Source organism: Nerophis ophidion, linkage group LG14 (assembly GCF_033978795.1).
Source record: "Nerophis ophidion isolate RoL-2023_Sa linkage group LG14, RoL_Noph_v1.0, whole genome shotgun sequence".
NCBI lineage: Eukaryota > Metazoa > Chordata > Actinopteri > Syngnathiformes > Syngnathidae > Nerophis > Nerophis ophidion.
In genome coordinates, this window is record NC_084624.1 from 17069085 (window position 1) to 17093668 (window position 24584).

The following is a 24584-nucleotide window of genomic DNA, read 5'->3' on the forward strand; positions in this document are numbered from 1 at the left end:
AAACAAGCAGAAAAACAAATGTTTTAGAACGCACGTTTCAAGAATACGGCCCGGGGGCCAGATCTGGCCCGGCACGTTATTTTATGTGGCCCGCCAAAGCCTGGAAATAATATGCATCAATAAAATACTCACTAAATGTGTCCTTTCTTTCCGTTTTGACAGACCAAAAAAAATTAATTTATTGCATGTATATATATGTATTCAATAATATCTAATAATGTAAAAATAGTGATTCCCAAAGCCCCAAAAAAGTCTGCGGGCTATAGAGCGTTTTCCGTTCGGGCTCCAGTACTCTGGAATGCCCTCCCGGTAACAGTTTGAGATGCCACCTCAGTAGAAGCATTTAAGTCTCACCTTAAAACACATTTGTATACTCTAGCCTTTAAATAGACTCCATTTTTAGACCAGTTGATCTGCCGTTTCTTTTCTTTTTCTTCTATGTCCCACTCTCCCTTGTGGAGGGGGTCCGGTCCGATCCGGTGGCCATGTACTGGTTGCCTGTGTATCGGCTGGGGACATCTCTGCACTGCTGATCTGCCTCCGCTTGGGATGGTTTCCTGCTGGCTCCGCTGTGAACGGGACTCTCGCTGCTGTGTTGGATCCGCTTTGGACTGGACTCTCGCGACTGTGTTGGATCCATTATGGATTGAACTTTCACAGTATCATGTTAGACCCGCTCGACATCCATTGATTTCCTCCTCTCCAAGGTTCTCATAGTCATCATTGTCACCGATGTCCCACTGGGTGTGAGTTTTCCTTGCCCTTATGTGGGCCTACCGAGGATGTCGTAGTGGTTTGTGCAGCCCTTTGAGACACTAGTGATTTAGGGCTGTATAAGTAAACATTGATTGATTGATTGATTGATTATTAAACATTATACTTTTTTTTTTCTTAAAATAAAAAATAATTAAATATCTGCTTGATTTATGTTTAAATCTGTAATGATAATGTTGGTAATGTTAACAATGTAATGTTAGTTACATTTGTATGAATTTAGGTTGGGAAAGTAATTATCTCTGATAACAGTGAACCATTAGTTTCATGTTTCCTAACAATGTAACAAATATATTATCATACATTAAAATTTTTTGTAAACATGAAAATAAATACCTGATTGACAAATTATTTCAAATCAAGTTCAACATTAAATTATACATTGTAAAAATAGTAACAGATTTTACAGCAAAAAAAAAAAAAAAAAAAAGGCCGGTTTAGTGGTCAGAATTTTATCATATAAAAAAACAGTGGTACCATTTTTTCTATTTAAAGTAATACACCACAAAAACAACCATGATGGAGTTCATGATTAACACTGGCTGCTCCGTCGTCAGAATTTTACTGAAAAAAAAATTGTAGCCTTTTTCTACGATTTATTATCCTATTTCCAGTAATATCCTGTAAAGAAAACACAATCGAATCCACGGTTATATTCTGTGTTGTGGGTCCAAAACTCTGGTACAATCTCCCTCTCCATGTGAGACAAACCCCTTCTTTGGCTATTTTTAAGACCCATCTGAAAACACATTTTTATTCACTGGCTTTTAATACAGCATGAGACTTTAAACTGTTTTTAACTTTTTTAACTGTTTTTAACTACTTTTTTCTAACAAATTGTTCCTAGGGTAATTTGTATTTGCTATTTCAATGTGTTTTTTTTACTTCTGTTTTAAATATTTTTTTTGTCTGTCCTTTGCCTTTATTTATTTGTGGTTAAAGGGCTTTATAAATAAAGTTGGTATGATATGGTATATTCTGCAGACTGAGCTGCCAGTCTACATATTTGTTTTTGTTCAATAATAGAGAATATAACTCTCCGATACAAGCCGAGAGTAATATTAACTGCGACGTGGCCCTCAATGAAAAGGAGTTTGACACACCTGTTGTTGATGGCGAGGGGAAAAAAAAAACTTCAAGAGAATACGTTTCAGGGAAAAAAACATCCATTTTATTTTGTAATTACTGACTTTTGAGTCCATTCACATTTTGATTTTCCACCAGTGCCAAAGATGGCAAGGATGAAGCGAGAAATCGAGGAAGCAAAGAAAGATGCTACAAGTGAAAGACGCCATCGTAAGTTTGAAACCTTTGTGAGGGGTCACCTATCACAGTGTGCTGGCAGAAGCGCCACCATTTGTCTCTGCATGGTAAGGCAGTCAAATATGTAACCTTTCATTGTTTCCCCCCTTTACAAATATCTAAAACTGCTGCTGCTCAATGAAAAAGGAACTGTCCTAAAATGTGTCTTACTGCAATATTATTTACACACACTAAAAATGTATGGGTGGGCAGATCGGTTCAAATAGCAACTGCATCGATACCAAAGGGAAGTATCAGTATTGATACAAAAATGGTGATACATTTTTTTTCGAAGTTACCCCCTTTGTGTTATCGCTGTTTTGTTGTTCTATTGATTACAAATTCAGGGAATATTCTTTGAGGCACAGGAGGGAGGAATTTAAGGATACAACAAAGGATTTTTGAATGAGCGCCAACAGTAGTTTTTGCTTTTTTTGACTTATTTTGCACAACTTTATTTTGTGTGCAGTCAAAGGGAATAATCGTGTATAAATGTCTTGTCACGAGTTTGTCTTTTAGTCGGACAATAATCCTCATATTTGAATGCATCATTATGGGAAGTACTGGCCGTCTATAAGTTTCATTCTTATTGCGGTTTATTGGGAGCACATATTATGAAACTTGCAAGTATAAAATAATAAAAATAAAAAAGATCTACAAAACAAAACTTTAAGAGAAGCAAGGTGATTTTTGACTTTGAGGCTGGACGCCATAGAGATGAAAAAGTAGTAGGAGGCACTCACAAAGCTAAACGGTGACCATCAAGGTTGTGTTTTGTCATTTCCTTGCCTTGTCTTTTTTATGGTGTCTGTTTTCTTCAGTTAATTAGTCACCAGCGAGCCACACCTGCAACAAATCCCTACCTAGGTGTATTCAAGCTTGTCACCGAAAGCTGGGTCCTGCCGGTTATTTTCTCCTTCACCTGCTTAACTTCGTCAATCCTGGTATGTAGTCTCTTCTTATTCCTGAAATTCCTCACCTCTTTGTGTTTGCTTCCTAGCCTCTCTGAGGTAAAAGGATTTTGTGTTGGACCATTTGTTGTGCTCAGTGTGCACTGGTCTTTTCCCCTGCCGACCACTGGGGGACCTGTTTTTGTTTGTTTATTCATGGTGTGCACTTCTGCCCCATTGCCTTTTGTTACACTTTTTGGACATAATAAATTTTCCCTTTTTTTGTAATTCAACCTTGCCTCTGCATCCTGGGGTCACCTCCTTGATCCTAACAATCAGACTGATACAAATATTGTTCTGTGTATGGTGGCTTTCATTTTATTACATGATGAATTTCTTTGCGTTAATAACTTCACCGTGCAGTTGGGATGTGACAATGAACAGTACACATTCAGCACATGAAATGTTTATTAAAAAAACCCCCATCAAACATGTTTTAGTGTGCATGATGATGTTGATGTGACAGTCAATACTTTGGTGTGTTTGCTGCTGGATAAAAGAAGACATCTTAGCAGCGGAAGAACGATACTTGTACTGGTGGACCAGCTAAATGTTGGCTTTTTTTTGCCTTTTTTTATAAACACGCATCTGTGCTTTGTAATGTTTCCGCTTTTAACTGACGTTCTTTGTTTTGCATGGATATATAACATGCACATGAATTGAGTAGCAGTTACCATAGCAACATAGGTGCACCACATCAGATTTATTTTTCCTATGCGAATACATTTTAAGCTTAAACAAGTACAGTATGTTTATTTTGTTGATCATGTCAAAAACTCATGATTGTTCAGCGGAGAGTTGAGCAAGAGTAACAGGAAACAATGACATTTTAGGTGTTTTTGAAAGACTGAACAAGATTCAGGAAGTTGATTATCAGTTTAAAGTCACGAAGACATTTCTGTGCTTTTTCTTTTCGCGGTGTTGAAATGGAATGAGTCTTGTAAAATAATAAATATGTCTTTTTGTTGTCATTGCAGGGCAGCACGGTGAAACAGAGGTTAGAAAGATAGATAGATAGTACTTTATTGATTCCTGAAGGAACTCTCCTTCAGGAAAATTAAAATTGTGCCGGTACCTCACAATAAGAAGGTCTTGGGTTCGATTCCTGGGCTCGGGGTCTTTCTGTGTGGAGTTTGCATGTTCTTCCCAAGGCTGGGTGGGTTCCTTTCGGGTACTCCGGCTTCTCCAAATACATGCACCGGAGGATAGGTAGATTGGCAACACTAAATTGGCCCTAGTGTGGGAATGTTGTCTGTGTTGGCCCTGTGATGAGGTGGTGACTTGTCCAGGGTGTACGCTGCCTTATGCCCGAATGCAGCACCCCCGCAACCCGGAGACGGACAAGCGGTCCAAAATGGATGGATGGATATTCTCATTGCCGGTATAGTAACTAAAATTAGCATCTTTACCTAAGCTTAGCATCTTCTTGGAAGGTTAGCATTTTTGTGTCAAGTTGTCATCCAAAAAAGAACTGAAACCTTGATCAAGACAGGATTCAATCCTTTTGTTGCTAGTCTGCAGCGTACGGCGTCGTTTAAACCAATTCGTTGTCAAGTGGAATCTATTTTAAATCAACATTCCTCTGATTACTCATGTCAACATAACCAGGTGTGAACGTTGTCTATCTGTGTTGGCCTTGCGATGAGATGGCGACTTGTCCAGGGTGTACGCCGCCTTCCGTTCGGATGCAGTTGGGATAGGCTCCAGCCACCCCCGCAACCCCGAGAGGGACAAGCGGTAGAAAAAGGATGGATAGTTGCAAAAAGAGGAATGAAAGAAGAACAAAAGAAAGAACCTTTAGTTCAATGCCAAAGCTTTGAAGGCAAGTAGCAGATCCATTAATCTGATTTTGCGATTACAATGAAGTCAACTACACTACAACACACGTTGACATAAACAGGATCACATTTTAGGTCCACAAAAGCAGAATGAAAAGACTAAGAAGAAAAGACTTTAGACCAGGACTTGATGAGTTTGTCAACATAAGTAAACAGTGTCAACTGTAGAGACTCTACATGTTACAGGTAAACTAATAGGGTTTTCTTGAAGTTACCAAATGTTGGTTTGGATGGCACCCCAAAAGGGACAAGCGGTAGAAAATGGATGTATTGATGGGTTTTGATGGCTTCCATAGTTCATGTTTGAAGTATGTCGAAGCATGTAAAGAGCACGTTTAGTTCACGTTACAGCGAGCGTGAATCCACGTGTCCCCTCGTACTATTAAGGTCTTACCCCGTCAGGCTCATTTTGGGGTTCTTGTTTTAAAAGGATGTTCAGTCTATGTTTCGTGTATGTTGTCAGCAAACACCTCCAATACACCTCCCATTTCTCTTTTTTCTGTATTGTGGCACGTCTCTACTCGGCTTGGGCATCATAGTTGGCTCCGCCTGCCTTCTTCAGCTCCGTGCGAATGTAGTCCTCATCCACTTCCTTCAGATCGCTGATCATGAACTCCTTGGCAAAGTTCTGCACAAACAGACAAGTAGTTGACATTTTTAGAACACCGGGGTTTGCTGCTATAAAATATTCAGGAGTGTCATGGATACAAAGGATTCTGGGTATTTGTTGTGTTGCGTTTATGTTGTTACTGGGAAGATGTCTTCCCGAAATGTGTTTGTCAATCTTGTTTGGTGTGGCTTCACAGCGTGGCTCATATTACTAAGAGTGTTAAAATTGTTTATATCACAACCATTAGTGTACTCTGTGTCACCCAGTATGCCTTGCAGTCGTGTGCGTGTTGCTGCGGAAGCCACCTACAACATGTTGCTGGACTGACAAGCAGATCGTACATGTTGTAGAGGGCGACAAAGTCAATGACTTCATAGCACGCCCTAATACTTATTATTTGGGTGACTGCCGGTAGTCATTCTGGAGAATATTAGCGTCTTCTATTGTCTTCTTCGCTTTGTGACACGGGTCTTAAATGGCTCTTTGAACGGCAAAGGATACCGATCCCAGAACCATGTATATCAAATATTTCCGGATGATTCAACCGCCACCCGCCTGAATCTTATTAAAATCTATTTTTTCGTCATGTCACCCGCGGATGAGACCGCAAACCGCGCATCTCTAGTAGCTATATTTGCATCCAGCCTTTCCCTCCACCCACATTTAATGCCAAACAAACACATACCAATCGTTTGTTAGAAGGCGATCACCGAATTCATCCGCACTTCCTCCCGTGCCGCTGTCTGTCGTGATATGGCTCAAAAGCTTCTGTTTCTTCTTTAATTTCATTTTCGGTACCTGCCTCCACACTCCAACCATCCGTTTCAATACATGCGTAATCTGTTGAATAGCTTACGCCGCTGAAATCCAAGTCTGAATCCGAGCTACTATGCTATACCTCTCTGCGCTATCCGCCATGTTTGTGTCTGGTGGCTTCACGCAGTGACTTCACAGGACAATAGACGGGTGGATATAGCGATGGTGTAAATCCGGCACTTTGAAGCAGTTTTTCGGGATATTGCGTGATGGGTAATATTTTGAGAAAAACTTCAAAAATAAAATAAGCCACTGGGAACTGATTTTTATTGGTTTTAACCATTCAGAAATTGAGATAATGTTCCCCTTTAACTTAGAATTTAATGGCAGCAACACATTGCAAAAAGTTGGTTCACATTTTTACCACTGTGTTACATGACCTTTCCTTTTAACAACACTCCGTTTGGGAACTGAGGAGACCAATATTTGAAGCTTTCAGGTCAAATTATTTCCCAATGTTAAATAAATAAATGGGTTGTACTTGTATAGCGCTTTTCTACCTTCAAGGTACTCAAAGCGCTTTGACACTACTTCCACATTTACCCATTCACACACACATTCACACACTGATGGAGGGAGCTGCCATGCAAGGCGCCAACCAGCACCCATCAGGAGCAAGAGTGAAGTGTCTTGCTCAGGACACAACGGACGTGACGAGGTTGGTTCTAGGTGGGTTTTGAACCAGTGACCCTCAGGTTGCGCACGGCCACTCTCCCACTGCGCCACGCCGTCCCATGTTGCTTGATGCTTAAGTTGTTCAACAGTCCAGGGTCTCCGTTGTCATACTGCTGATGGTTCTTTTCCTCTTTGGTCCGGAGGACATGATGTCCACAGTTTCCAAAAAAATGTGGACTCAACAGACCACAGAACACTTTTCCACTTTGTATAAGTCGATCAGAGATGAGCTTGGGCCCAGCGAAGCCAGCAACGCTTCTGGGCGTTGTTGATAAATGGCTTTCGCTTTGCATAGTAGAGTTTTAACTTGCACTTATAGATGTAGCGACAAACTGTAGTTACTGACAGTGGTTTTCTGAAGTGTTCCTGAGCCCATGTGGTGATATCCTTCACACATGGATGTCGGTTTTTAATGCAGTGCCTCCTGATTCAATACGTAAACAAACATAAAAATAAAATGGACTCTCAATCTCTGGGAACAAAAATTTTACTTCAATAAATACTGAACATCTTGAAGTGCATTTTTCTCCCCACCAATTAGAAGAACTGCGTTTATTATGTTTGTTTTGTTGCCAATGCCATCGCCCATGTTGCTCATTCAGTTTGAAGATGAAATATTCACACAGGGAAATTTGGTTTTGTAATAATCTTCTTTTACTCTTAACTTTAGTTACTTAGCAGTGCATCTCACGAGTGAATTGCGCGAAGAGCGAGGCGAGGTCCGTGTATTCTGGCTGTGTAAGCTCGCCGTTCCGCCTGCTCATACCACAACCAAGATTGTGGCTGACCGACAAGAGGCTTAACTCTGTTCATTTCATTCTATTGTCAAATAAACGTGCCCAGGTGCTGAAAGCAATGCACAGAATGAGACTGCTTGTATCTATTTTGAATGCCAGAGACAAAGAAAAGAAAGACGCACAGACAAGTAATTATTCCATTTATTGTTAAACTAATTGACTTAGGCTCGGCTTATAATTGTATGACATATCTAATGTCTCTGGAAATCCTATTTAATGCTTTTTAATCCATTTAATGACCTTTAATGCTTTTTAATGACTCGCGCAGAACCCTGAAGCAAGAACAAGGAGCTAGAAAAAAAGTTGGGCTCAATTGTTCAAAATACGCTAGCTTGATGCTGATTTACAATGGATTTGCCGAATTCTACCGATTAGCATTAGTGATTTTGCATGGCAATTTCAACAACTCCAAAATTGGTAATTGGAAACTGTAACTAAGATGCACGCTGCACACAAACAGATGGTATGTAATATGTACAATATGTCAGGCTTGTCCCTGACAGTTTGGTTATGTTTTAGTTTTTCTTCTGTGTTTGTTTTTATTTCCTGTCAAAGCTTTTATTTTGGTTGGCACCTGGTGTCAATCAGCCAGTTGTTATTTAAACCTGCCTTGCCATCCAGTCTGTGCTGGAGTATAGTCGCCATTATTGTAGCTGTATGCTGAATCCGGATAGCATTTAGCTGTCTTCTACTTCCTGTTTTCCTGATATCATGTCTCCTGTCTCCGAGTTTCTGGTTTGTGTTTTGCCTTAACTTTTGAATATTTTATCATGTTTTCCTGCACCAAGCCTGCCTTCTCTGCATCTTGGGGTTTGTCACCAACCACTTGTGACAGAATACTCCAGCTTAGCACGAACCCCGCGGAGATTTCGATGGCAGAGAGGCTTGACCGGATTCTGGCAATTATGGCTAAATTGAAGAACAGTTTTGCCTCATTCCAACCCTTCTCCCACCCACCCTTGATATCTGTAGGCCTATCTGGTGACATCTGGGAAGGCACAGCTACTCCTCACCCCAGTGGGTATGCAACAGACTCCACTATCACCTTCTCCGGTGGGCCAGGAGAGGGTGCCACCATCATCTTCTCCGGTGGGCCAGTAGAGGTGCGCCACCATCATCTTCCTCGGTGGGCCAGCAGAGGGCGCCACCATCATCTTCTCAGGTGGGCCAGCAGAGGGCCCTACCATCTTCTCCTCAGCCACAGATGTGGTCGTTCCATGGGCGACTGCCTCGCCAATTGCGGCGGAGTTCAACTCGCCGTCGCCACCTGACTCTTCTTGACCTGGCGGCCCACCGCCTTGTCCTCCCTCCACCCTCCAGTGACTTTGGACTGATTTTCTTGGGGGGTGGGGTTCTAGAACGTCTGGTATCCGTTATCGGAAGGGGAGCTACTGTCATGCTTGTCCCTGACAGTTCGGTTATGTTTTAGTTTTTCCTCTGTGTTTGTATTTTATTTTCTGTCAATGCTTTTATTTTGGTTGTTTCCTGCTTGTCTCCCTGAACGCTGTTTCCCCTCCGATGTGGTTAATTGGCACCTGGCCACATGTGGTGTCAATCAGCCAGCTGCTATTCAAACCTGCCTTGCCATCCAGACTGTGCTGGAGTATTGTTGCAGTTATTGTAGCTGTATGCTGAATCCGGATAGATGTTAGCTGTCTTCTGGTTCCTGTTTTCCTGGTATCCTGTCTCCGAGTTCCTGGTTTGTGTTTTGCCTTAATTTTTGAACATTAAACCATGTTTTCCTGCACCAAGCCTGCCTTCTCTGCATCTTGGGGTTCGTCACCAACCACTTGTGACACAATACTTACACTATAAACACCATGTAGGACTTAACAAAAGATAAAACTGCACATTCAACTTAATGGCACAGACTACTTCCAGGCTAAGTAGTCTATACACTACTGCCATATAATGTCTTGGAATTACAACCATGTGAAAAGTCTACCATATAAGACAGTACAGTACTTCCACCAAATGGGACACGGAAGTGTAAAAAAATCAAGATATAACAACTAGACATAACAGCTTATTTGTAAACGTTGGTGATGCACAGACATTTCCCCACCAAAACGGGCCCAAAATTGCATTTCACGAATCAACAAGCTACGACCAACTACTGACCACGACGGTACCACTGGCTTATACGGCGTCGAATGGGTGCTACAAATTGTGAGTTCAAGTATTTTATTTATTTATTTTTTCATTTGTTTTATAAAATTATTTCATTTTTGACAATACCACGTAACAAATGTTTTAATTGCTGAAGCTGGTTTATTGAATTCTTACTGTTTTTTATTTTGATTGAATGCGCCGAAAAATAGACCGTTTTATACACTGTTGAGGGACTACAATTCCCAGTAGTGTGCAAGTGCATTTCTGTATAGTATCTTCAGCCGTGTTCATGTGGTGACATAAATTACGGTATTTTGAGAGGTGAAGTCGGACTGAGTAAAGTTAAAGTTAAAGTACCAATGATTGTCACACACACTAGGTGTGGCAAAATTATTCTCTGCATTTGACCCATCACCCTTGATCACCCCCTGGGAGGTGAGGGGAGCAGTGGGCAGCAGCGGTACCTCGCCCGGGAATAATTTGTGGTGATTTAACCCCCAATTCCAACCCTTGATGCTGAGTGCCAAGCAGGAAAGGAATGAGTCCCATTTTTATAGTCTTTGGTATGACTCGGCTGGGATTTTGAACTCACAACCTACCGATCTCAGGGCGTACACACTAACCATTAGGCCACTGAGTAGGTAGGACATCACTGAAGGCCTAGGTGAGAAACGCACGGCCCGCCACTGCACTTTGTAACACTATTTACATTAATTAAATGCAACAATTCTCTAATACTGTAAGTTATCAGTTATGATACCCATAATGATAATATTGCAGCCCTTTCAGACATTTGTGATTAAGGTCTACCCAAATAACCTTCGATTGATTGATTTAATACAATGTCGTTTTTAATACGTTTCAAGACATATCAAAATTCTTTTCACTTGTAATTTGTAAACCCTTGAAGTTTGAGGATCATATTCATACATATGATTTATATAATTCATTATATAATTTAATTCCACAAACTGATATACTGATATGCTACAAGTCTTAAAGGGGAACATTATCACCAGACCTATGTAAGCGTCAATATATACCTTGATGTTGCAGAAAAAAGACCATATATTTTTTTAACCGATTTCCGAACTCTAAATGGGTGAATTTTGGCTAATTAGACGCCTTTCTGTTTAGCCCTCTTAAAGCGATGACGTCAGTATGTGACGTTGCCCAGGGAAGAAAGCCGCCATTTTCATTTTCTCAAACACATTACAAACACCGGGTTTCAGCTCTGTTAGTTTCCGTTTTTTCGACTATTTTTTGGAACCTTGGAGACATCATGCCTCGTCTGTGTGTTGTCGGAGTGTGTAACAACACTAACAGGGAGGGATTCAAGTTGCACCACTGGCCCAAAGATGCAAAAGTGGCAAGAAATCTGATGCCAGACCCCCATCGAATGTGCCGGAGTGTCTGCACATTTTACCGGTGATGACAGACATGGCACAGAGATGTATGGATATCCTGCAGATGCATTTGCAACGATAAAGTCAACGAAATCACAAAGGTGAGTTTTGTTGATGTTGTTGACTTATGTGCTAATCAGACATATTTGGTCGCGGCGTGACTGCCAGCTAATCGATGCTAACATGCTATTTAGGCTATAGCTGTATGTACATTTGAAACTATATTACGTTTCCTTCCACCCACATTTAATGCGAAAAAAACACTTACCAATCGACGGATTTAAGTTGCTCCAGTGTCACAAGATGCGAAAGTTCTGATCGTTTGGTCCGCACATTTTACCGGCGATGCTAACGCAGCTATTCGGCCATGCTATGGCTATGAATAGCATCAATAGCTATTCGCTCAATAGCTTCAGTTTCTTCTTCAATACTTTCATACTCCAACAATCCGTTTCAATACATGCGTAATCTGTTGAATCGCTTAAACCGCTGAAATCAGAGTCTGAATCCGAGCTAATGTTGCTATATCTTCCTGTGGTATTCGCCATTGTTGTTTACATTGGCCGCACTGTATGACGTCACAGGGAAATGGATAATCGCATCGCAAATAGTGAAAATCAAGCACTTTAAAGCTTTTTTTTAGGGATATTCCGGGACGGGTAAAATTTTTTAAAAAACTTCAAAAAATACAACAAGCCACTGAGAACTAATTTTTATTGTTTTTAACCCTTTTTAAATTGTGATAATGTTTCCCTTTAACGCCAAATAGAATTTTGTGTGATACATGTCCGCAAAGTCATAAAATTTGAGCTTCACGCGCACAGGCGTGGCAGACGTCTGCTTTGAAAGCGTTCGGACCTGAGTGGACTACGTTACACCCGAATATGTTTGGGCTATTAGCGTGAGCAAATTCCATCTCTGCCAACAAAATGACAACCAAAACTAAGCATCATGTTAGCCTTGATTGTTTGGTTAGACTTACCATACAGTAGCAGTATGGTGCGTTCGGTGACATTCTCTAACTGACTTTATCAAACTGTTACTGCATGCATTACCATGAATTGATTAACATGGACTCCGACTTAAACAAGTTGAAAAACTTATTCGGGTGTTACCATTTAGTGGTCAATTGTACGGAATATGCACTGTACTGTGCAATCTACGAATAAAAGTTTCAATCAATCAATCAAAGCACCGACTATATTTGGCCCTGTAGTGGTTTGTTTTGCAGCTGTACTCAATAAATCAAGGACATAGTCAACATGTGTTCAATTCCGCTAAGCCCAGACGGTAAATGAAAACCCATACATATTTTGGTAAAATTGACCAACATTTATGAAAAGGACTGACTGACAATAGAAGCATCATAAAACCCTAGGATTCAGTTATTTGTAGCATTAGTAATAGTTACTGTACATTAGGGCTGGGCGAAACATCGATATACTCGATATGTCGCGGGCTTGTCTCTGTGCGATATAGAAAATGACTATATCGTTAGTATACATTCTCACGCAGTTGCTTTTAGCTGCTGGCATTACAGTACAGGCTCTCCTCGCTCTTTCTTGTCTGTCCTTCTCACAGACATCAAACACACTTTCTTACATACATCACATATTGTCACGTCATACGTTACATACGTATACGCCCTCCTCGAGCAGAGAGGTAGCAGCATGGGTAACGTTAGCTGTGACTTTAAGGTTTTACTACTTACGTATAAAATACTACACGGTCTAGCTCCATCTTATCTTGCCAATTGTATTGTACCATATGTCCCGGCAAAAAAATCTGCATTCAAAGGACTCCGGCTTATTAGTGATTCTTAAAGCCCAAAAAAAGTCTGCGGGCTATAGAGCAATTTCCGTTCGGGCTCCAGTACTCTGAAATGCCCTACCAGTAACAGTTTGAGATGCTACCTCAGTATAAGCATTTAAGTCTCACCTTAAAACTCATTTGTATACTCTAGCCTTTAAATAGACTCCCTTTTTAGACCAGTTGATCTGCCGTTTCTTTTCTTTTTCTCCTATGTCCCACTCTCCCATATGGAGGGGGTCCGGTCCGGTCCGATCAGATGGCCATGGATGACGTACTGGCTGTCCAGAGTCGGGACCCAGGATGGACTGCTCGTCCAGAGTCGGGACCCAGGATGGACCGCTTGCCTGTGTATCGGCTTGGGACATTCCTGTGCTGCTGATCCGCCTCCTCTTAGGATGGTTTCCTGCTGGCTCCGCTGTGAACGGGATTCTCTCTGCTGTGTTGGATCCGCTTTGGACTGGACTCTCGCGGTTGTGTTGGATCCATTATGGATTGAACTTTCACAGTATCATGTTAGACCCGCTCGACATCCATTGCTTTCGTCCTTTCCAAGGTTCTCATAGTCATCATTGTCACCAACGTCCCACTGGGTCATCATTGTCACCGACGTCCCACTTGGTGTGGGTTTTCCTTGCCCTTTGAGACAGTAGTAATTTAGGGCTATATAAGTAAACATTGATTGATTGATTTATGAAAAGGACTAACTGCGTGGCGCAGTGGAAGAGTGGCCGTGCGCAACCCGAGCGTCCCTGGTTCAATTCCTACCTAGTACCAACCTCGTCACGTCCGTTGTGTCCTGAGCAAGACACTTCACCCTTGCTCCTGATGGGTCCTGGTTAGCGCCTTGCATGGCAGCTCCCTCCATCAGTGTGTGAATGTGTGTGTGAATGGGTAAATGTGGAAGTAGTGTCAAAGCGCTTTGAGTACCTTGAAGGTAGAAAAGCGCTATACAAGTACAACCCATTTAATTTAACTGACAATAGCAGCATCACAAAACCCTAGGATTCAGTTATTTGTAGCATTAGTAATAGTTACTGTACATTAGGGCTGGGCGAAATATCAATATACTCGATATATCGCGGGTTTGTCTCTGTGCGATATAGAAAATGACTATATCATTAGTATACATTCTCACGCAGTTGCTTTTAGCTGCAGGCATTACACTACAGGCTCTCCTCACTCTTTCTTGTCTGTCCTTCTCAAAGACATCAAGCACACTTTCTTACATACATCACATACTGTCACATCATACGTTACATACGTATACGGCCTCCTCGAGCAGAGAGGTAGCATCGTTAGCTGTGATGCTAATGCTGTGATCGTATTACCACTCGCACAGAGCCGTGCGAGTAGTAATACGTGAGAAAGAACGTGCGAATATAGTAACAAATGAAGGAAGAATTAATTCCCAAGAAATACAGCAGGGGGTCCATCGTCTGGCGGTGGTTTGGCTTCAATTGGGAATATGTCGAACAGACAACCGTAATTTGTCAAGTGTGGGGCAAGAACGATGCTATAAAAAGTAGCATTACTGCTAATGCGTAGCATCATTTGAAAAGTCACCTGCTCGAGAATGAAGAGTGCTTACTGCGCATGGAAACATCTCCATTCAAACATTTCCAGATCAACACCGTATGACAAAAATTGTGATTTGTTTGGTTGTGATTTCCTTCTCTGCATGAAAGTTTAAAATGAGCATATATTAATGCAATATGAACAAGGATGTTTTAATGTAGACACATAAAATCACCATACAGCTGTTATTATATGTATCAAGTGTTAATTCAAGGCTAAGGCAAAATATCCAGATACAGTGGGGCAAAAAAGTATTTAGGGACGGCGTTGCGCAGTGGAAGAGTGGCCGTGCGCAACCCGAGGGTCCCTGGTTCAAATCCCACCTAGTACCAACCTCGTCACGTCCGTTGTGTCCTGAGCAAGACACTTCACCCTTGCTCCTGATGGGTGCTGGTTGGCGCCTTGCATGGCAGCTCCCTCCATTAGTGTGTGAATGTGTGTGTGAATGGGTAAATGTGGAAGTAGTGTCAAAGCGCTTTGAGTACCTTGAAGGTAGAAAAGCGCTATACAAGTACAACCCATTATTTAGTCAGCCACCGATTGTGGAAGTTCTCCCACTTAAAATGATGACAGAGGTCTATAATTTTCATCATAGGTACACTTCCACTGTGAGAGACAGAATGTGAAAATAAAATCCAGGAATCCACATTGTAGGAATTTTAAAGAATTTATTTGTAAATTATGGTGGAAAATAAGTATTTGGTCAACCATTCCAATCTCTCTCTGATGGAAGTAGGTTTTGCCTCAAAATCTCACGATACATGGCCCCATTCATTCTTTCCTTAACACGGATCAATCGTCCTGTCCCCTTAGCAGAAAAACAGCCCCAAAGCATGATGTTTCCACCCCCATGCTTCACAGTAGGTCTGGTGTTCTTGGGATGCAACTCAGTATTCTTCTTCCTCCAAACACGACGAGTTGAGTTTATACCAAAATGGATACATGGATGATACAGCAGAGGATTGGGAGAATGTCATGTGGTCAGATGAAACCAAAATAAACTCAACTCGTCGTGTTTGGAGGAAGAAGAATACTGAGTTGCATCCCAAGAACACCATACCTACTGTGAAGCATGGGGGTGGAAACATCATGATTTGGGGCTGTTTTTCTGCTAAGGGGACAGGATGTAGTTGATACATCAAGCAATTTTCTCAAAGGGAGCGTCCCGTCCTAATGTTCTCACATAATGGAAACCTCATTCAGTTTCTCCTATACAAGACACCTGAGTCACTGACCTGCACAATCTCTTTTACCAGCGATTTGTCGGTGCTGATTTTGGCACGCTGCAGCCCACTGATACTCTCTCCAATCCAGGTGATGAGGGTGAACTTGGCTCGTTTGCTCATTGCGTCTCCCGTCATGATCCGCAGGAAGCAAAACAGACGAGCGTCATCTAAGAGAGGAGACAGACTGTGTTTGACTCAGATACAGAGCACAGTGCGAGGTTCTTGGTTGGAATCGCGGCTTGCAGCTTGAGTGTTCTGTGCTCTTGTGTTTTTTTTTTTTGTGCTGTCCAACTTCTTCACACAGTCAAACAGTAACATCAGATTCAGAATCAGCATGTATATTAGGGTACAATCATAACATGTATATAGGAATATGCCAACATGAACATTTAATATCATGGTTATAGTGGCCAAAATGATCAGTTATTATTGTGGTACAAAACAATTCTTATACCGTATTTTTCGGACTACAAGTCGCAGTTTTTTTCATAGTTTGGCGGGGGGTACGACATATACTCCGGAGCGACTTATGTGTGAAATTATTAACACATTACCGCAAAATATCAAATAATATTATTTATCTCGGGCTTCACGGTGCCAGAGGGGTTAGTGCGTCTGCCTCACAATACGAAGTTCCTGCAGTCCTGGGTTCAAATCCAGAATCGGGATCTTTCTGTGTGGAGTTTGCATGTTCTCCCCGTGAATGCGTGGGTTCCCTCCGGGTACTCCGGCTTCCTCCCACTTCCAAAGACATGCACCTGGGGATAGGTTGATTGGCAACACTAAATTGGCCCTAGTGTGTGAATGTGAGTGTGAATGTTGTCTGTCTATCTATGTTGGCCCTGCGATGAGGTGGCGACTTGTCCAGGGTGTACCCTGCCTTTCGCCCGATTGTAGCTGAGATAGGCGCCAGCGCCCCCCGTGACCCCGAAAGGGAATAAGCGGTAGAAAATGGATGGATTATTTATCTCATTCGCGGAAGAGACAAAGAAAATGTCAGCATTCGTCACATACACATCAACCAATAAGAATTCGGCGGGGGAGGGTCATGGCGGAAGTGCATTGTGGGTCATGGAATGCTAACTGCTATATCCTATATGCTACTGCCGTAGCTATTACAGTGGATCGTTTAATCGTTAGCAGTAACTTATAAAAACTGAGAAGGGCTGAACAAAAATTGGACCGAAAAGGAAATCATGTACTGCAGATTACACAATATCAAATAATATAATTTATCTAATTCGCGGAAGAGACGTGGAAAATGTTAGCAATCGTCACACACACGTCAACTAGAAGTGCATTGCGGGTCATGGGATGCTAACTGCTATATGCTATATGCTACTGCCGTAGCTATTGAACTGGTTCATTTCATCGTTGGCGGTAACTTATAAAAACTGAGAAGGGCTGAACAAAAATTAGACCGAAAAGGAAATCATCATACCAGGCAAGTTCTCAGTTAGTTATTTATGCGTCATATAACATACACTTATTCAGCCTGTTGTTCACTATTCTTTATTTATTTTAAATTGCCTTTCAAATGTCTATTCTTGGTTATGTATTTTATCAAATAAATTTCCCCCAAAAATGCGATGTATATATGTTTTTTTCCTTCTTTATTATGCATTTTCGGCCGGTGCGACGAATACTCCGGAGTGATTTATAATCCGAAAAATACGGTACACACAATGAAATCTTTTGAGCAAGTTATTTTTTGTTTAAACTAAAATAAATAGACACACGGTTAGAAAAGCCACACTTTTGCATGTTGTGTGTTTCTTATGCTTCACTGATAGTGTTTTAGTCCTTTGTATTTTATCTGTTTTAATGGCTAAGCTTTTGTTGTTTTAAATATTAGTTTGTACAGTAGCACTTTAAGATGTATTGAAATGAAAAATGCAAAACAAAGACAATCTATTATTTCTATAATTATTTCTGGTGGGCATTGTGGCGTGCTATTCTGTTCACAGGTCCCTGAACGCACTGTAAAAACACCTCCGTATCGTATTCCTTTGTGTAACGAACAATCACCTCTGCTCAGAGAGCACAGCTTGTAGGTTCAACATGCACAGAATACCTTAGTTTCTCAGAGAGCAATGTGTTTACATGAGTTTAGATTGGGATATGTCGTTGTAAAAAGTTGTAAAGTGTCACATGTTCTGCTATATGTGTGCTGTGTTCCATTTTAAAGGCCTACTGAAATTAGATTTTCTTATTCAAACGGGGATAGCAGGTCCATTCTATGTGTCATACTTGATAATTTTGCGATATTGCCATATTTTTGCTGAAAGGATTTAGTAGAGAACATCCACGATAAAGTTCGCAACTGGAGAAAAGCCCTGCCTCTACCGGAAGTCACAGACGATGACGTCGCAAGTGTGAGGGCTCCTCACATATTCACATTGTTTTTAATGGGAGCTTCCAGCAAAAAGTCAATCAAACAATCAATGTTTACTTATATAGCCCTAAATCACTAGTGTCTCAAAGGGCTGCACAAACCACTACGACATCCTCGGTAGGCCCACATAAGGGCAAGGAAAACTCACACCCAGTGGGACGTCGGTGACAATGATGACTATGAGAACCTTGGAGAGGAGGAAAGCAATGGATGTCGAGCGGGTCTAACATGATACTGTTAAAGTTCAATCCATAATGGATCCAACACAGTCGCAAGAGTCCAGTCCAAAGCGGATCCAACACAGCAGCGAGAGTCCCATGCTATTCGGACCGAGAAAACGACAATTTCCCCATTAATTTGAGCGAGGATGAAAGATATGTATTTGAGGATATTGATAGCGACGGACTAGAAAAAAAAAATAAATAAATAAAAAACGAGGAAAAAAAAAATCTGATGGTTTTAAACACATTTACTAGGATAATTCTGGGAAATCCCTTATCTTTCTGTTGTGTTGCTAGTAGAGATGCGCGGTTTGCAGTCTCATCCGCGTAGTCCGCGGATAAACTGCGGGTCGGGCGGGTGACATGACGAAATAATAGATTTTAAATAGATTCGGGAGGGTGGCGGTTAAACCATTCCGAAATAAACGAAAATATAAAGAACACAGGACATATTAACAGTGTGGGAGAGTTTATATTTTTTTGTTGAACCTGATGGCAAGCCATTCTGCCTTATATTTCAGGCATCCTTAGCGCATTTCAAAGCTTCAATTCTTTAACGTCACTTTAGCTCACTCCATGCTAACATCGACCAGGAATTTCCAAAAGGGACAGAACTTCGCAAAAACGAGTTGGCCACTTTAAAAAGTCAGGCAGAAAAGCAGAAACAGTTTTTCCAAAACTTTACGACGCACTAAGAGACAGGTAACGCTTGCATCATATCAACTGGCTTGGGACATTGCACAGACTAAAAAGCCATACAATGAAGAGGACTTCATTAAAAAATGCCTCAGTGAGGCCGTTGAAATTGTGTCTCCTTAAGATGACAAACTAATAAGAAGGGGTATCAGAAGTCCAACTATTCCGCCACACTGCTGAACGCAGAATATCGGACATTAACACAGCTATTGAATCACAGTTGCACTCTGACCTTCAAGCTTGTGAGTATTTTAGTGTTGCATAGGATGACAGTTGTGACATACAAGACAAGCCACAGTTGGCAATATTTGCACGGTCTGTGTCAAACGATTGTGTGATAAAAGAAGAAAGACAGAACCCGTGGCATAGATGTGAAAGAAACAATGATGGCGGTATTTGCAAAAGCAAATATGTCCATACAGAAACTAACTGAAATAGCCACAGATAGAGCACCAGCCATGATCGGATCTGTGAATGGGCTTGTGGGGCTGTGCAAAGCTGACAAAAAATGTCCCAAGTTTTGGAATTTACACTGCATTATCCACAGGGAACAACTCGTGTCTAAATCATTGAATTTAGACAACGTCATGAAACCTGTGATGGAAATCGTCAACTACATCCGCACAAATGCACTTAACCACAAGCAATTCAGGAATCTTACCGCTGAGCTGGACTAAAGGCTTCCTGGTGACCTGCCGCTGCACTGCACTGTGAGGTGGCTGTCAAAAGGTAAGGTACTCTCTCGCTTTTTTAAACTTTTGGATGCTGTGAAACGGTTTATGGAAGAGAAGGACAAGGACTGACCCGAGCTCTCGGACCATGAGAGGATTATAGATCTGGCCTTTTTGGTCGATATGCTGTGTCACTTGGACAGACTGAACCTGACCCGGCAGGGTAAGTTAAAAATACTGCTTGACCTGGTGCAAAGTATGTTTGCGTTCATCAACAAACTGAAGCTGTTCAAGGCGCATATTCAGAAGGGAGATTTAACGCATTTTCCCACTCGCCTAAAAGCCAGCGGGCAAGAGACAGATATGGACACTGGTTGAAAAACTGCAGGAAAGCTTTGTGATTGATTGATTGATTTCCAACTGAAAAGTCCACAGATTACATTCCTCGTCGACCCATTTAATATGGATACGGATTGTTTGAAAGCCCGGCTCGTCACAGATGAGGCTGCGACTGAGTTGGAGATGATTGATCTTTGTGAGGAGGACCAACTGAAAGCTGCTTGAAGGTAAGGGACCATTGAGTTCTGGAAAAGTGTGCCAATCGAAAAATACCCCAATGTCAAACGGGCTGCGCTTAAGGTACTGTCGTTGTTTGGGTCAACATACATCTGTGAGTTTGTGTTTTCTACCCTGAAACAAGTGAAATCAAAGCATCGATCTGTTCGGACTGAAACCCATGTGAAGGAATTGCTTTGAGTGGCAACAACGGGATACAAGCCAGATTTGAAGAAGATTGTCCACGGCAAGGATGGCCAGAATTCCCACTGAGCAACATGCATAGTAAGAGAAAAAATATTATATTTTTGTATGTGGACTTGGTTGAACTGAGAGTTTGTGTGTGCAAGACAGTGCACACAATGTTAATTGTTGAAAATAACTGACCTGTGGTCTTAGTACTCTAGGAGTCATGTTGGTGTGTGACATTTACAATAAATCTGGCTGAGCAGAGGTCTGTCTGTCTGTGTGTGTGTGTGTGTGTGTGTGTGTGTGTGTGTACGTGAGGAAGGGATGGGGTGATGTTCATGTGTGCCCATGTGTATGATGTGGCTCTTTGTAGTAACACAGTAAAAAAAAAAAAGTGGCTCTTAGTCTCTGTCTGGTTGGTCACCCGTGTTCTACCTACACTTCTGTTTAAATGTAATAACCACTTATTATTTTGTTGTTTGGATGCTTCACATTAGTTTTGGATGGTACTACATATTTGGGTATCAATCTAATACCGAGTAGTTACAGGATCATACATTGGTCATTTTTAAAGTCCTCATGTGTCCGGGGACATATTTCCTGAGTTCATAAACATAATATAAATTGTATCATTACAGTGGATGTCAGGTGTAGATCCACCAATGGCGTTTTTTTACATTCAGGAATGGTGTCATTTGCGGTGACGTTGGTGAGCTACAGTGTTAGTGAAGCATTTTTAGCTATTCCTTGTCCTACAGGAATGATCATTTTTAAGAAACTTACTTTATTTGTAGCCATGGAGGCGAGGATTAGTGATTTATAAGTAGCTACAATAATGCAGACTGCGCCTGGACTTTAGTCCCTAGCAAGCTAGTACTATCTTAAAGCACCTCTTCCTGAGGGTGTTTCAGTGTTATAGCTTCAAGTTTATCGTTAGTTTTTAAGCCAAAATGCGTCCGACCTCCCTTTTCTGTCTGCACACATTGTCTGCTTGTAGGTACTCTGTGATTGCGCGCTGCCGAACATGATCCTCTGCTCGTAAAACCAACAATGACACGACCGGACGCCAATGGGGGGCGTGCGGGGGTGGGGGACCAGTACTTTTTAGAGGCGGTATAGTACCGAATATGATTCATTAGTATCGCAGTACTAGACTGAAACCGGTATACAGTACAACCCTAATATATACTGTACATGTACTTACTGTCAAGAAAGTTGAAACCCTCAAACAAACCCTTAATCCAAAGTATTTAATCAAGTGTGTTTAACCAAGTGTGTTAATGAAAACTGTTTTCACCAAGTCTGTTTAATCAAGTGTTTTATTACAAGCTCTTACAAGTACTAAAACAGTAAAAAGAGGGAATGTATCTACCAGTGTTGATGAACTAAATGTGTATTTATAGTGACTCAGAAAAAAGGATCACATGCAGAAAGAAGTACGTGGCCAAGATCAGGATGTTTGTGTGGAAAAGGTCAGTACCGGACGTGCAGCTGCTCAGACGGTCAAAAACAGGAACCTGGGAAAATGCCTAAATTCCCCATTAGAAGTTTTACTGCAAAAATAGAGTGTCGCTAAGGGGTTGTTAAGGAGGAACAAGGGAGGTGTGTCTAACTGATGTAACCAATGAGAACCTGTAATATGTTATGATATGTAACAAAGGTTACCAAATTAGCAGTTGCACCCTGACTTGCTACAGCCGGCCCAACTAAGTAGGGTTTAAAAAGGGCACAGACACAGACATAATACGGGATTCGTGCTTGGACCACGCCATCAGATGGAAGACAAAGAGACCTCTCTCTTGCTTGGACAACTTTCAATAATCGACAATCCAAGAAGGACTAATTCGGCAGGAGAGACTCTTTTCCATCTGGTTCCCACTGCTAGCGAGCAGTATGGGAAAGGATTTTAATTCTACACTCTGAGGACAAGAGTTTGTATTATTATCTACTGGAGTTACTCAGCGCAGACTATTCTCCAGGCGAGGACACCACAGGATTTGCCTACGGTAATACCAACTGACTTCCCTGGCCCTCGACAGACGCTGTGCCTTCGGACTTCCTCTTCTGCAAAGCAGACATAATTTGGGTGTGGTCACACTGGCTGGCGACTCATCCAGCTCATTCCAAACAAAGAAACGCTTTATTCGGACATTTACCAAATAACCCGGCACAGTAAGAGACCAAATTAAGAATCAATTCGAAACTTGATTAACAATTTTATGTGATTGATTATTCACACTGTGCTATGCTTATGCTAAATTGAGCCTGCAAAAGAGATTATTATAAAAAATATACTCAATGTATCATTCATCGTGCCAATAAGTTTAAGAAGTAAAAAGAGCCAAGCTTCATTAGAGGCAAGTTATCCAAAACTGCGGGCTTCAGGGCTCGGCTCGGCTTTAACAAGATAGGCTTCATAGCAGAGTCGACCTCAAAAGGAAGCAGGGCAGACGGCGAACCAAAGACAGGTAATGTGAGCTAGGTGAATTGCCTCGCCGTCCAGTTGAATACCCTCATCGGTGGAGCAGTTGGGTAAGACTCGACTGCGCCGGGAGGACAGGATTCTTTGAATGGAGAGCTGGATCTAATTAATGAGTTCTGTGATGAACTTGTGGGTTAACACCAGCATCTAACAAGTGGGGCACCACGTAGAAAAACGTTGAGTCTGAAAAAAGAAGAACAAGCAGTGATCAAGGAGGATCACAGTGACGGAGCTCGTGTGAGACGACCCAGTTATTGGAGGATCGCATGTGGATTGTGTATTGACTACAGTTGAGTGAGATCAGTGCCAGGGGGGGCACTGAGGCCACTCAGTCCGTGAAATTGGATTATCAAAAGACGGACAAGACAACCGGCGGCGTAAGGAGCCTGAGAAACACCCTACCCTCTTCCTGATTCAACACGCTACAAGTGGCTTGAGGGAGACAGCGGCTCGAGACGACAAAAACAACCCAAAACAACGAGATGACAGGAGTGCTGCAATCCGGGGACAGGCATTCATCAGAAGCTGAAAACGTGGGACAGAAGGCAGTGGCGGGACCCCAGCAAGGAGCTGTGGGGGTGGGAGGTGTATGCCATCGATCCACCACAGCGATGGCCGAAGAGCAGCGGCAGCCGATGGCCTATGAGCGGCGGCAGCCGACGGCCCAGGAGCGGCTGTCTTTCGGAGAGCGGCCATCTTTCTGGGAGCGGCCGTCTTTCGGGGAGCAACGGCAGCAGATGCTCGAGGAGCGGCCGTTTTCCGAGGAGCAACGCCAGCAGATGCTCGAGGAGCGGCCGTCTTCCGAGGAGCAACAGCAGCAGACGCCTGAGGAGCGGCCGTCTTCCGAGGAGCAACGCCAGCTGACGCCCAAGAATCAAATGTGAGCGGTGGAGCAGACATCGCCATTGGTAGGGCAGCCGAGTCTTACACGGGTGCTCCACCGATGAGGCTCTACTCAGCTGGACAGCGAGGCAGTTCGCCTAGCTGTCACCACCCGTCTTTGGTTCAGTGTATCCCCTGCTTCCTTTTCAAGTCGAGTGGCTGAGCAGCTTATCTTTTTATAGCCGAGCCGAGCCGCAAACCCCACAGTTTTGGATAGCTTGCCTCTAATTAATCTTCGCTTTTGTTACTGGCTAGGTAAGAGTAAAGGGCTAGGAATAGAAAGCCCTACAGGACATCTGTTTAAGTTTACATTTGTAGTCTGTGCCGACACCGTAGTCAATCAGCTTCTTCTTTTTCTCCATCTTCTTGATGTGGGACATTCATCCTCTGCTGTTGCCATTTCTAATATAAAGTAGTGTAAAGTTCTTACTTATATATATCAGTAAACTTGCCATGAAAGCGCTAAAACATACCGGTATAGTCAGTTTACTCTACACCCAAGGAACTTTAGTTATCAGAGAATTCCTGTCGGACGGCTTTTTTTAACGGGACACATTTTGAGTGTTGTTGTTTCCCGATGAGGAGATGCTGCTCCGTTAT

At 42.2% G+C, this 24584-nt stretch overlaps 2 protein-coding genes across 5 annotated transcripts in view; one reads left to right on the forward strand and one right to left on the reverse strand.

Annotated features, from left to right (window-relative positions):
- Positions 1–1922: 1922 nt before the first annotated feature.
- Positions 1923–24584, reverse strand: part of cotl1 (coactosin-like F-actin binding protein 1) — a 32516-nt gene continuing 9854 nt past the window's right edge. The window contains exons 3-4 of the mRNA XM_061920007.1: positions 15903–16060; positions 1923–5492 (exon numbers count right to left, since the gene is read on the reverse strand). Coding sequence (XP_061775991.1) covers positions 5382–5492; positions 15903–16060 — 269 coding nt within the window. The 3' untranslated portion in view covers positions 1923–5381. The remainder of the gene's footprint in view (positions 5493–15902; positions 16061–24584) is intronic.
- Positions 19975–24584, forward strand: part of klhl36 (kelch-like family member 36) — a 58981-nt gene continuing 54371 nt past the window's right edge. The window contains exons 1-2 of one of the 4 annotated variants that reach the window (XM_061920001.1): positions 19975–20442; positions 20577–20716. In XM_061920001.1, coding sequence (XP_061775985.1) covers positions 20710–20716 — 7 coding nt within the window. In that variant the 5' untranslated portion in view covers positions 19975–20442; positions 20577–20709. The remainder of the gene's footprint in view (positions 20443–20576; positions 20717–24584) is intronic. The other 3 variants (XM_061919998.1, XM_061920003.1, XM_061920000.1) reach the window with 3 other exon arrangements.